Source organism: Anser anser (genome assembly GCF_964211835.1).
Source record: "Anser anser genome assembly, chromosome: 7".
In the NCBI taxonomy this organism is placed as follows: domain Eukaryota; kingdom Metazoa; phylum Chordata; class Aves; order Anseriformes; family Anatidae; genus Anser; species Anser anser.
In genome coordinates this window covers 20,737,700-20,750,253 of record NC_139727.1, presented here as the reverse complement: position 1 = coordinate 20,750,253, position 12,554 = coordinate 20,737,700, and the positions used below count along the sequence as shown (strand labels likewise).

The 12,554-nt window shown below is 47.8% G+C and overlaps 1 protein-coding gene across 2 annotated transcripts in view; it reads left to right on the top strand.

Annotated features, from left to right (window-relative positions):
- The window catches only part of LOC310902831 (uncharacterized protein), a 42,384-nt gene extending 30,417 nt beyond the window's left edge, over nt 1-11,967 (top strand). The window contains exons 2-5 of one of the 2 annotated variants that reach the window (XR_014587028.1): nt 1,203-1,326; nt 2,697-2,915; nt 3,886-4,211; nt 10,235-11,967. Coding sequence is in view for 1 of the 2 variants with exons in the window: in XM_083844960.1 (XP_083701086.1) it covers nt 1,203-1,326; nt 2,697-2,915; nt 10,235-10,253 (362 nt within the window). In the remaining variant the exon portion in view is untranslated. The remainder of the gene's footprint in view (nt 1-1,202; nt 1,327-2,696; nt 2,916-3,885; nt 4,212-10,234) is intronic. The other variant, XM_083844960.1, reaches the window with a different exon arrangement.
- The last annotated feature ends 587 nt before the right edge of the window (nt 11,968-12,554 follow it).

Here is a 12,554-nt window from a genome sequence, read left to right as displayed (position 1 = left end):
ATTAAGCAGTGGCAGGGCAGAGCCCTGAGTGTGTGCAGCTTTACATGGGTGGGACAGGTGTTCCTTTGCTGTTTTGCTTTAGGCAAGTCCCCTGTGCAAATAACTTCATCTCCCGCTGCTGCAGCTTGTCTGGCAGAACAGGATTTTTGTAGGTAGTTTCAGGACCCATCTTCTTCAAGGTACACAGCCCCCAAATCACAGAAATTTTCGTGCATGCAAGGGACCCCTCCACCTGGTGCGAGTTATTCATGGTAAAGAAAAACACATTCCAGTATCGTTGTTGCTGTGGTTTTCACACTGAAGCACACAATGAAATAATTGTCAACCTTTCATCATATGCATATATCAGACCTTATTTTCCATCCTGTTCCCTGACCCTTATTTAAAGGCCAGATCTGGACAGGTTGCTCGACTGCCTCCTGGTTGGGTTTGTGCACCTGCAGCGTGGCACAGAAGGACCCTGTGCAATGCTATCAGCTCCCCAGCTGGAATGCATTGTCCTTCATCCTGGTGCAAGCAAAGTTTTGGGACTGGATCTGCGTGACAAGTGGGAGAGAAGGGGGGACGTAATGTCATGCTGCTGGGGGCTCCCCACCAGCAGAGGAAGAGCAGGGAGGGGATGGTTTGTGCAGCAGCCTTCAGGGTTGGCTTGGGCCTGTCCCACCAGGAGACCATCAGGGGCTGCTCTTTGCCTTGGGTTTTGCCTATCTTTGCCCTGCACGGATTGTTGCAGCCCACACTGCCTCAGCCAGCAGCCCCTCACACAAGAGCTGGGTTGAGGGCATGGCCGAAAGATCAAAAAGAGAGGGGGTGTTCGAGGAGGAAACGCATGATATTTGTGTTCCTGTAGGGAGAAGTTTCCAAAAGACCCCAGTTTCCTGTGAAACGGTTCTCCAGCTAACTTGGTAGTGGCCTGCACGTGTACAGCCTGCCCAGGTGAAGGTTTGGGGTCAGAAAAGAGGAAGTTGTTTTACTGCAATGTCCTTACGCTGCAAAAAATAGCCTGCTGGGATAGCAAGTGGCCCTCAGCTCCCTCAGCAGCAACGCGTTAACCCCTGTGAGTCCTGGGACCTGCTCAGTCTAGATACACTGCAATATTTGTTCTCTGATCGAGGAATCTGATAAATGCAGCAAAACTCAGAAGGAGCAAAGCCTGCCTGTACAAGCAAAGCCCCTCTGCACTTTCTCTGCCCCTCGCACAGGCACTGCTACTGAACCACAGAGGAGGAAGAAAGCTGCCACCCAGATTAGCCCTGTTTGCCCCTGCTGCTCACTGCTGTGTCCACCACGAGCGGAGAAGGCTCCAAAGCTGGGATCCTGGAGCAGGTATGTTTGAGTATGTGGGTGCTGGGAGAGGAGGGTGACGCTGGGGAGCTGGCTACAGAGGGGAAGAACAGCAGGGGTGCCTGAGGAGTAGGGGCAGCCCCTTGGGAGGGAGAGAAGGGCAGGTTGGAGGGAAAAGCACCTTGTTTTTCTGCTGGGACCTGCGTGTCCTGAGTGGGCTGTGAGCCATTGCCCTACTCCATGGGGGACCAGAGCCTGCTCATGCCAAGCACCTGGCAGCACCCCTTGGCAAGAGGGGTGCCTACCCCCGGGGTTTTCCTAGGAGGAAAACTGCCACAGCTGTGTGTCACAGGGACTGTCAGCGTGTCCCAAAGCTGGGCCCAGCTTTGCTCCTGCTCCTGTGGGCCGTGTTACTGAGACCATCCCACCGGAGCGTGTGGCATCATGCCTGATCTCACATTCAGGTTTGCCCCAAAATACACAGGGGGTGAGGGTGAGGCAAGGGTTGGGGCATGCCAACATAGCTTGGTGGGGCTGGGTGCGTGGCAACGGGCAGCCTTCGTCTTTGCAAAGCCCTAGCCGAGCACTCTGCACCTGCTGCAGAGCTTCGTGCTCAGCTTTGTCGAGAGGAGACTGGTAAAGCTAGATGGGAACCCAGGGGACCTTGACAGAGGAGATCAGAGAGCATTAGGGCAGGGTCAGGGAGTTTCCCACCATGAAATCAAGGAAGAACTGACAGGGAGGGGCTCCCAGGGCTCAGAAGGGGTGCTTTTGACCTCCTTTCCCCTCTCTGTGGTGTTTGCCAACAGCATGGCCGGCACTGGCGAGTGCTAGTATCCCAAGCATCTCTCAGCCTGGTTGTTGTTTGCTTGCTTTTTATCCCTTGAAAATCCTGTCGACTGTGAAAGTGCTGCTTAAACCTTGCAATTAACAGGGCTGAGAGTTTGGCAATCCTTTGCCTCATTGTAAATGCTGCATTGTTGTAAATGCTGCAATTGCTTTAATTTGGAAACACTCACTCTCATTTTAAAGCAATCTGTTTCAGTGGAGTGCAAGAGAAGTGTTAGGTGTGTGACTTGCTAAGCACATCACCTGAGTTTAAAGCAGTACAAACAGCAATTCATGAGGTCTGCTTTCCCCTGAATATATGTACACACATTAGGAGAACTAAATATTTTTCTTGTGTAGCGATTTAATTAGAACTGATTAAAGTAAACATGTCCTGAAGGCTTGAATATGACAGAGGCATTGCATTATAAATGTTGTTTTGATTAAATAATCACCTCTTTCCTCGAACAGGATAGTTATCCACCCGAAACACAGAGGTGAAATTTTGGTTAATAATAAAACTCCCACTGACTTCAATAGAGCTATATTTCACCTTAATTGTGCTCATAACTATGCTTTCACAGCTCGATTACAGAATTGACTGTTTCCCACTTGGAGGGGGCATACATTGTTGTGCTCCTCCAGAAGAAAACCGAGAACCAAGGGCTGCCGATCTGCATGCAGTACATGAACCTGGGTCAGGAGCGAGGTGATCGGCACTGCTCAGGGAAGCAATGGAGATCCTTGTCCATGAGCACACCGAGCTGCTCCATGGACTCTTCCACTAAAAAAGATAATGAAAGGTAAGCCAGGAGCAGTGGTCGCCAGCTCCCATGGACTTGGTGACTCTGGTATTCAGAAGTAACTGTGGAAATCAGGCAGATTGTGAGTGGGTTTAAATATGCTTCACGAGACCTCATGTCCACCAGAAAAATTTACAGGGCTTCCCAGACTGAAAAAGGTTGAAAAAACTGTCCTTGAGGGGAGGATGGTATTCAGTAGCCAGAGACTTGTCTGGATAACCCCAGGACATACTTTACAAATAGCATCTGTTTCTGCAAACCTGTTATTTAAAAACTCTCTTGCTGAAGCCAAATCAGTGCTCTTTCATTTGTGTACAGCCCTGATATCCAGTTCTTGGGTGTGTATTTCCTCTGGACATCCCGGAGGATATCTCTGGCTCCACTGTTTGTGAAATCAAGTCGGTAACGTGACTCTGGACCTTACACCATGGTCTGTGTACATGACTGCGTGCAAGCAGCAGGTGTGTGCTGTTTCATGGCCCCACATCTAGCACCTCTTTCACGCAGTGGAAAGGGCACTGGAGCTCAAATTTAGCACAAGCATTGAGCACCTGCCTCCTGAGCACGGTGGTCCATTATTCTGCTTTTCATCTTTCTGCCCATGAAAAGGAGGTGAAATGAGTCTCCTTTCTAAAGGTGCCTGGGCATTAAAGCTGTGAGTCTGTACTGAACTGGGTGTTTCTATGAGCAATGAGTGACTGCTGCTGTCCAGAGTAACAGCAGAAAGTTCATCATAAAGAGACATTTTTTCCCTCTTCACACTAACCCCAGAGCAGAGCTCTTCTAGGTCCAGATGGGGAATGCTGGTGATACCTTCTCTGTCCAGACCTGAGCTACGTCCTCTAAAGGAGATTAAATACTACCGAGGACTTCCAGGGGTTTGGGACCAGGACTTCTGTAACTTCTATCTTAACAGTGGTACCTGTGCTTTTATCTATAAATCTCTGCTTCTCTTTGTATTCCTGTTTAGTGTGGGGTGAATGGAGACAGTCTGCTATTCCTCTGCACACTTCCCTGTGCTTCTAATTTAAGACTGCCATTCAGACTGAAGTTTCCAGGTTGGCTCATGATGAATCCGTAGTCCGTATGCAGTGCCTGAGAGAGATTTCCGTATCCTGAAATAACAGAAGGTTTGTGATACATCACTTCATGACCCCACAGCTCTCTGCAACTTATAGTGTGGAGGACTGATGTCACCAAACTGTTGTACAACAAAACAGTCACTGTGCAACAATCCTTCACTTAAAGCCCAGAGAACTGAACTGACGAGGAAAGACATGCAGCCTTCCATGCCAGGTAAAAATAATGGGCATATGTATTTCTGTATTTGTACAAGGACAGCCTGCTTTCTTTGGTGCCTTTCAAAGAGTTGCTGGCAGTGCTCTTAACAGAAAAAAAAAAAAAAAGAGAGAGAGAGAGAGAGAGCAAGAGTGAATACTGACCTCCAGGCGACCCAGCTTTGAATGTCAGTGATTTGCAGTCCCACAGCACAATTTGCTTGCTCCTGAGTTACTTTTAATACGAAGGAACAGGCAAAGACACAACAAAATATTGTCCCAAGTTTGTAAACTGCATCAGTCAAGTTCCCGTCTGTCAAAATCAGAAGTAGGTGGGGGCCAGGCTTGTATTTGCCCTGGTAGCCCATGTTCATATAAGCTCAGAAGGCAGCGGAACAAGGGAAGGGTTGCAAGGGCTGCAGAGCAGACATCAGTTATGCTTGGCTGCAGGGAGGCACCTGGCTGGAGTCTGATTTTACAACAAAGGCCCCACATCTAACTGTTTTGGGGATGTTTAAAGCTGTGTTTTCAAAGCACGCCATTACAGCGAGCCCTCTGGGAAAAGCTGGCTGCAACTTTTAGTGCCCAAAAATGCAGGCTAAGCTGTTCTGAAGATCTAGCTCTGCTTGTGGCTGCTGAACTGTTGTGAAAGCCGAACCCTTTTTTCATATAAACACCAAACTGCCTGGTGTCAAGTCGGGCTTGCAAGATAAGATAAGCGTGCTTCAGTGAGGGATAAATGGAGGAGAGTTTATGGAAACTGAGTTATGGCAAAGAGATAGCATCAAGAATCAGGGGGTTTATGTGGTGCTTTGCACAGTAAAGGTGGATAGAGAGTGTATGTGGTCTTCAGAGCTGTGGGAGGGTTGGGTTTCCCCACCCTGTCACTGCGGCAGTCACGAACCCAACGCAAGAGGTCCGAGCAGGGGACCTGGAAGCCCCATGGCAGGGCCAGAGGGACCTCAGAGGCAAGTGGAGAGGAGGGCGATGAGAGGAATGGAGGGAATGTGATAAGGCCAGGGGAGGACTCGTGGAGGGAAGGGGAAGGAGCAACCCAGGGAGAAGAGGGGGTGAGGGAGGTTTGGGTCCCTCAGCTGAGATACCAGGGAACCGCTCTATGGAGGGGTGTCCCATTTCAGCAGTGGATACCTGGCCAGTGTCCCTCCAGCCATCCCCAACAGCCGGCACGGAGGGCAGTGTGCTGCCAGCAGCCACTTGCCCTGGGCACCAGCGCCTTCAGAAATAACAAGCCTCTGCTGCTGCTGTCCTTGTGTTTGTGGATGGCTTGGCCCAAGCAAAGATGAAAGCTGGTGGAGATGCATAAGTTGTGGAAGTTTCTGTGCAGGCAGCACAGGTTTGTGTGATTGTACCTTAGAGACTTTTTTTTTTTTTTTTAAGAGAGAGCTCTTGCTCTTTGAAAAGGTCTTCAGAGCCACTTGCTTTTTATCTTGCTCTCACTGGCTGCTTTAACAGTTAGTATCTGCAGTAATGAGTTAGAGATGCTGTCATTGTGCTTCTGTTGGTGGTGGGTGTTTTAAGGGGAGGGCTGATACCTCCTAAAATGATCGTGCCTGAGTCACGCAGGTGGAGCAGTGTAATTCCCCGGCACAGGAAAGCTCGGGGCATGGCGAGTGGTTGCCTTGCAGCAGGGGAGCGGGCTGAGCTGTGCTGAGCACTGCCGCGCTGCTGGAGCCACAGCCCTGTCAGATCTGGTGTAACGTTTCTGGCTCCAGCACTAACCCAAGCGTCTGCACATCCTTATCAACAAGCCTCGCAGGTAGCATTACGTGTTTGTCCACTTGGAATAGAAATATTCCTTAACTCTGAACCTCCCTGGCCTCTGTCTTCATCTGCTATCCTCTCTTGGTGGTCGGTGTACTCTGTTGACTGATATACCTCCTGGCCTTAACCTTTATGGACATGTAAATTCATGCTTGCAATGTCTCACAACCTTTAGAATTGTAAAAAAAATACTATTAGAGAAAATCCGTCATGATGCAAATGTACAAGTGAGTCTGCATCATCTTATCCCCACGCATGTGAGCTCACGACCAGGTGGTTTTGAAACATGAAAATAACCAAAGCCCTGTATCCGAACAACTGGACTTTTACAGAGATTTAAATCAAACTGGAATTTAGTAGCTCAGAAACACTTTGAGAAAGCTCTAGGAGAAACAGAGGCAAACTTTAAAGCTGTGAGTGGAGTAAGTCAGTAAAACATACAACAGACAAAGCTAGGCAGGCTAGAGATTGTAGTTAGCACCCGACTCTGCTTCACCTAGAGCTTACAGAGGATTCTTTGGCATAGATCCTAAATTTTTGCAGCCAACTGATCAGTTTTAATTCTCGGTTTCTTGCAGGCCATCATACATTTAGCTGAAAGTATTAGAAGGAGGGTGCGCTGTAGATTTCCTGGCCTCCCAGACCAGACTTTGTTGCTGGCACAGAAAATACTGTGTGGAAAGAGCTGTGGTGAGGAAAGATTTCACAATGTCAGCAGTACCCAAAGGGAGGACAAGGTGGAGCTCTTGATGAGTAATGGGATGTTTGGTACCAGCAGGTCTGAATGTCTCAGACAAAAGTTGTGATTTCATCCTGGTATTTGGGTGAAGATCTGGTCTGCCAAGTGGGCTGCGGCCACCCCGGTTTCCCCTCACAAAAAAAGGAGTAACCTCCCCTCCCTTGCCATCTGGGTGCCGGCAAGGGAAGGCATTGCACCCCTGTTCTTGCTCCATCCAACCAGCCAGCAAACAGGCCTCCTGAGCTTTTCAGGGTTGCTCCCCAGGCAGCGTTCCCAGGTGGTCTGAAGAGCCTATGGCTCTTCAAAGCCCTCCTCCTTTTCCCCAAACCAGCTGCTGCTTTCCCATCACCATGCATACTAGCAATGTCTTGCTGTCTTCCGCAGAAACTCCTGCTTTTGCAGGAGGTGCCAACACTGCCACACCACTCCGGGAAAAGCAGCTGAACTCTGTGCTGCAGCTGGATTTCAGTGAGGTATTTCGATCTCGGGGTAATAAGATGTGCCAGTGAAAAAGATGTGTGTGATCAGTGTGCTGTTGTTGTGAGCTGAAGCAGAATATGGCGAGGAGCCTGCATTAATTAGTATTAAACCACAGTTGGCAGATGCTGACTCCTTCACAGAGTTGCTCGAGGGCACAAAAATCGTGTTTGGGTGGATGGGTGAGGTGCAGAGACAGCACCGGGAAGCAGGGCTTACACCAAGACGGTGCAGAAACCCGCGTGGTGGGCTTGGGTAAAGAACCGCGTCAAAGCAAGAAGAGATGCCCATGAATTACATCTCCCTTTTCACGTGGACACTGAAGTCAACCAGTAGCAGAGAGAAATTGTTTGGGCTCTTCTGGCCAGGGAAATGCAACTGTGATTGCTGATCACTGCCTGAGACAGCTGGGGGGGTGGGGGTGGAGAGAGGAGGAATATCCCAGTATATGAAAACAGGGAGCCTTTTTTCACCAGTAGATCTCAACGTGTTTTGCAGAGAAAGTCTCTATGGTTATTTCCATTTTTATTTATTTATTTGTTTGTTTGTTTTCAGGGGGAATACAGAGTTCAGGTACATGATGCACAGGAAGGGGAGGGGAGTCAGGTGTAGGAAATCTGCATTAACTGTTCCTAACACTTTAGGGACTCATGATAATTAAAGAAAACATATGGAGAGCCTTTGGCTGCCATGAAGTCTCCATAAACTAAAACAGAGCTACCTGCAATTCATTGCCTCTATTTTGTGATTGTCCTTTGAGTATAAGATCCAGTCCTGTACAGGAATAGGGATTTTTTTTCCTGTTTCCCTTTTACCAGCAGTAAGTAATGTTTCCAATAAAGAATGCAGGGTACCAGCATAACTGGCAATAGAAATAACTCCCCTGGGCTCTCAGGTTGGTATTCGTCTGCTAGCAAGCGCTACCTCGCTCAGAGTCCTGTGGGCATATTCAGTCATGTTCTCACGGACTTCAGGGGAAGACGAAGTGTCACTTCAGCTTCTTTCCCACAAATGGTTGGTTTTCCCACCACCACCCGAACAAGAGCCTCCAGCACTGAACACAATGGATTGTTAAACCTAAATTGATGCCTTTAGTATTACTGGAATACAAGTAAAGAAAATTTCAACACAGCATTAAAAATGTCACCTTCGCTGTGGCATTGTAGGCGAGCTGACACGAATTCTTATTTTGTTTGCCTGTGGAAGAAAACTGTCATTTTCGTTACTAAAATATTTGCTCATTGGATGGAAATGATTACAAATGGAACAAAACAAAATGTTTTGATTAAATACAGGGCTGGTCTTGTTTTTTCCAGTAAATGTTTGATGTTTTCAGTTCTCTTCCCCCTCTCCCGGGGATAACATAACAGACAGTTATAGATCACCTTCCATCCCACAAGATCCCTGATTGTGTAGGGATCGCTTCCTTTGGCACTCAGATGTTGCTGCCCATGGGCCAAACTGCATTTAACCATGTAGCTGCCCAAGGTACTGCAGTGAAGGCCGTCTTCCACCGAGCAGGGGAGTTTTCAGGAGGCAGACTCCAGTCCATAATCCGTGCCAAACCCGGGGGTTAACACTGAAGTGTCAGATCTGGCTACCCCATGGCTGAGGAATGCAAACCAGCGGCTGTCCAAATTCCAGGCACGGTGCTGGGAACAGCTGCAACAAAACCAAGTCCCACCAACTTTGATCTTGGATCTCCTGCACAGGATTAAAGGGGTAACCGAGCCTGGGCCTGAGGCACAGGCGTTTGGGGAAGCAGCACTGGGAGTCTGCAGAGTTTTCATGGGAGTTTCTGAGCATATGATGATAAGGCAAAGATAATTCTCCTTTATTGTCATGATCCATTTCTTTCACTGTGAGCGCTTCGAGGCCCATGCAGGATCACAGCGGGGACATCGTCAGATATGTGGTACTCTCTGCATCATGCTTCTTTGTTTGGGTTGAAGGGGTGATGCTTTACCCTGGATCAACTTTGTAAATAGGGCTGGAGTGAGAAAAGATTTGTTTGCGTAGATCCAAACACTCTCCTTGCTCCTCCTGCTTTTCTCTGGGGTTTGATGTGACGGGTTCACATACCTGTCACTTCCCTGGGATATGAGCAGCTGCCAGAACCCCCTCTGGCTGCTGTCAGTCCAGCTCAAGACACCTTTGCAGGAGTGGCTCAAACAGAAGAGAGTGCTGTCTGTACCCATACGGCATTCAAACCCCACCGTAGTCAGAGTGAGGAATCGTATTTCCCCCACCCCTGCCCTCTGGGTAAGAAAAGACAAACATATCATAAAGGTACCGTAATAAGTCTGCTAGAGATGTCTTTGCAGCCTCTTTCTCCTCCCCAAACTGGAATGTGCCTAAGCTCCTTCTGGTCTGCTTCTTTCTTTTTTCTGGCAGCCCTTGGGGAAGGCACCTAATACCTTTTAGCAAACATTATTTATGGACTCAGAACACCAGAAACGTGTCTTTACAAATAGTCTGTACAATATGTCCTAAGCCCTCCTGTCTGGCACCTATTTATGTAAGTCCACAATGCTCAGATTTCTTAGGCTTTTTGCTGCAAGCCAGATGTATTGATCCTGCGTTGTTTCCACATTAGCAGAGTACTGTAACGACTGATGATCTGCGCTTGTATGACTTGCACAGTAGTGTCTCCAACTTCACAGCTTCTGGTGATTCCTGCTTAGGTCCTAGTGCCAATATTTGGTACTTCAGGAAAAGATAAAGGTCAGTGCTAGCCCCCAAGGACCGGTGTTACATTGCATAGCACCCTAGGATGCTACAGACTTGCCCCTCAGAGGGTGAGCTCATTTGGTCTGTAGTGCATCATCTCTTACCTAGCATCACTCTATTCTGTGAGGTCCATAGTAGTTAGATGCGTCTATAGGCCCTTGTGGGAGCTTTGCTTATGTAGCGAGCACGGAGGTTAAAGAGGGGGTTTGTACAAGAGAGGCAGCTGTACATACACTTTTTATCAAAGCTACTTATGAAAACTACCTTCTTTCCAATGAAAACCACTGTCTTTGTTAGCATTTCTGTCTTTTCAGGATGAAGACCACAGCATAAAATCTTCTGAAAGAAGTTCCCATGTTTGTCTTCAAGGAAGGCTCTATCTTGTCGACTGGTGTTTTCTGAATGCTGGCAGAGATGATGGGACTTGCTGACTTCAGACAAGATGCCAAAGCATGCAGAGAGGACTCCACTGTAAACAATACCTTAAAATTCATTTTAAAAGGAGAAAGAGATGAGGGGAGGAAAAACAAAATACCCAGAGACGCTGACTTGCCCTCTACAGTCATACTCCCTCACTGATGATTAATCATCTCCCCCTTTGAGCCCAACAGACCAGCTACATTACATTCCACATTTTCTTTATTGCTGGCAAGAAATTCGCTTTCTGGCATGCCTTTTGTAGGATTCAAAATGCCTTTGTGCTGCAGTGAGCGTGAGGGAAGGGAGTTTCACTTCTCTGACGATATGCTAAAAGCATACATTACGGGCTGAGCTCTCCACCCCACCCAGGTTGCAGGGAGACATTTTTGGTTCCCTGATCCCTCATCTCTGGCACTTGGTGGACTTAACGGGCTGGAGAGTGGCTCTGGGTACTTCGCTGCCTGCTGCGGGAGGTCAATGTTGTCTTGCCAGGTGTAAGCCCCTTCTGACTCATTGAAAAACTGGGTAGGGAGGAATCTGAAGGAATGGGATTTCAAATGAGAGAGTAACTTCCATTTGCTGTCTGCATGCTGTGAACCAAGTGAATTTTGTGCCCTGTCTATGGTACAAAGCTTAAGTAAATTACATTTATAAGTACAGTTGCAGGCAAAGCATGTATAATGTAGATTCCCCTGAAGACAGTCTGAGCTTGGTAAAGGTGTTGTCTGTGCCCTAGAAAAAGGTTCTCAATGGCACTGAAAAGTCTCTTTCCACCATGGCTGTGGTGTGGTTCATGGGGTGATGTAAATGGGATTCTGGTCCTCTTTACTGCAGGGTTAAACCATGGTCTTGCTAATAATGCAGCATTTCCTGGTGTTTGTTATGACAAATGAATGGGTAGAGAACATTTTCTTGCTGATAAAGCTTGTATGCTAGCCCACTTCTGAAGGAGTTACAAAAGAACAAGACTGATCATCTCAGGCAAACCAGCTGTCATGCAATGGGACTGAATCGGTGATCAAAAGCCACAACAGAAGGAACTGGTGTGCTGCCCACAGATGGATGGTGCTTCGAATACACTCGCATGCTGTCCATGCTAGTGTATGCCTGCACGTGCATGCCTCCTCTCTCTGTGCTCTCAGCCTGTACCAAGCTCTCAACTTGCATGTTTGGTACATTTGGTCTACCGATGTTTGTATTCCCCCTTTCCCCGCCAGCAAACATTTCACAAGAGTTTTTCTTTACCATGACTTAGAGGTCATTGTCTCATGTGACAGCTCAAAAATGTAATCTTTCCTGGCCAGAGTTGACTCAGACCATGAGGAAAAGCAGGGGGCTGGCGTGTTTGAATGCAGGAGAGGGCTCTCTGGACCTGTACCTCTATGGGTTGCAGCGCAGCAATTGCAAAGTTGCACCCTGTGATCATTTTTCTAGATCCCTAAGAAACAGCCTGCAAACTCCCCACAGATCATAGGCTGTGCTCTCCCCCTCTGCCTCAGCTGTAAGGTTTTCATTTCTGGCAGCCAAAAGCAATGAAGTGGTTTAGGGACCAACTAAATCAGATGCTTTCTGGGGTTTGGAGCCACCTCGCACTCCTGGGATGACTGGAAATAAAGCTATAAGCTCTGATCTTAGTATGTGTTTGCATCAAGTAAGAACAGCCTGGAGTTTTGGAGCAGAAGGTTATCGGGATGTGTTTTGCTTCTCCTACCATCGTGTACGAAGTTGGTGCCTGTCTGAAAGCACAGCCACAAATCATTGCAGAGGTAGGCACTTATGGGCAGAGAAACTAGGAGAGGATTTTGTTACAGTTACCTGAAGTCGGGAAATGCATTGCTGGCAGAGCTTACACTTGAAAGATTTGGACCAGGTGATGAGCTGGATAAAACTGTCATTTCTTAACAGATGTCATATTCTCAGTTAAAAGTGAAAGTGCTGTAACACCCAGATTTAATCATAGTGAACAAACACAAGCAATCTTTTAAGCAATGCACAAATAAAAGGTCCGTATTCAAGCACCAGGCTAAGAGCTGACTGTAATGGTCAGATGAATGTGGTGATTTTTTTTTTTCCCAATTTTGCAGCAGGTTTTTTGAGGGAGGGTCCTGCCCTCCAAGAGAACTGCTTACCTGCTGAATTACACTATCAATTCTTATCCCTGACAACCTTAATCCTGCTCTGGTTTGCCTGGGCTGCATGCTGCAGCAGGAGCTA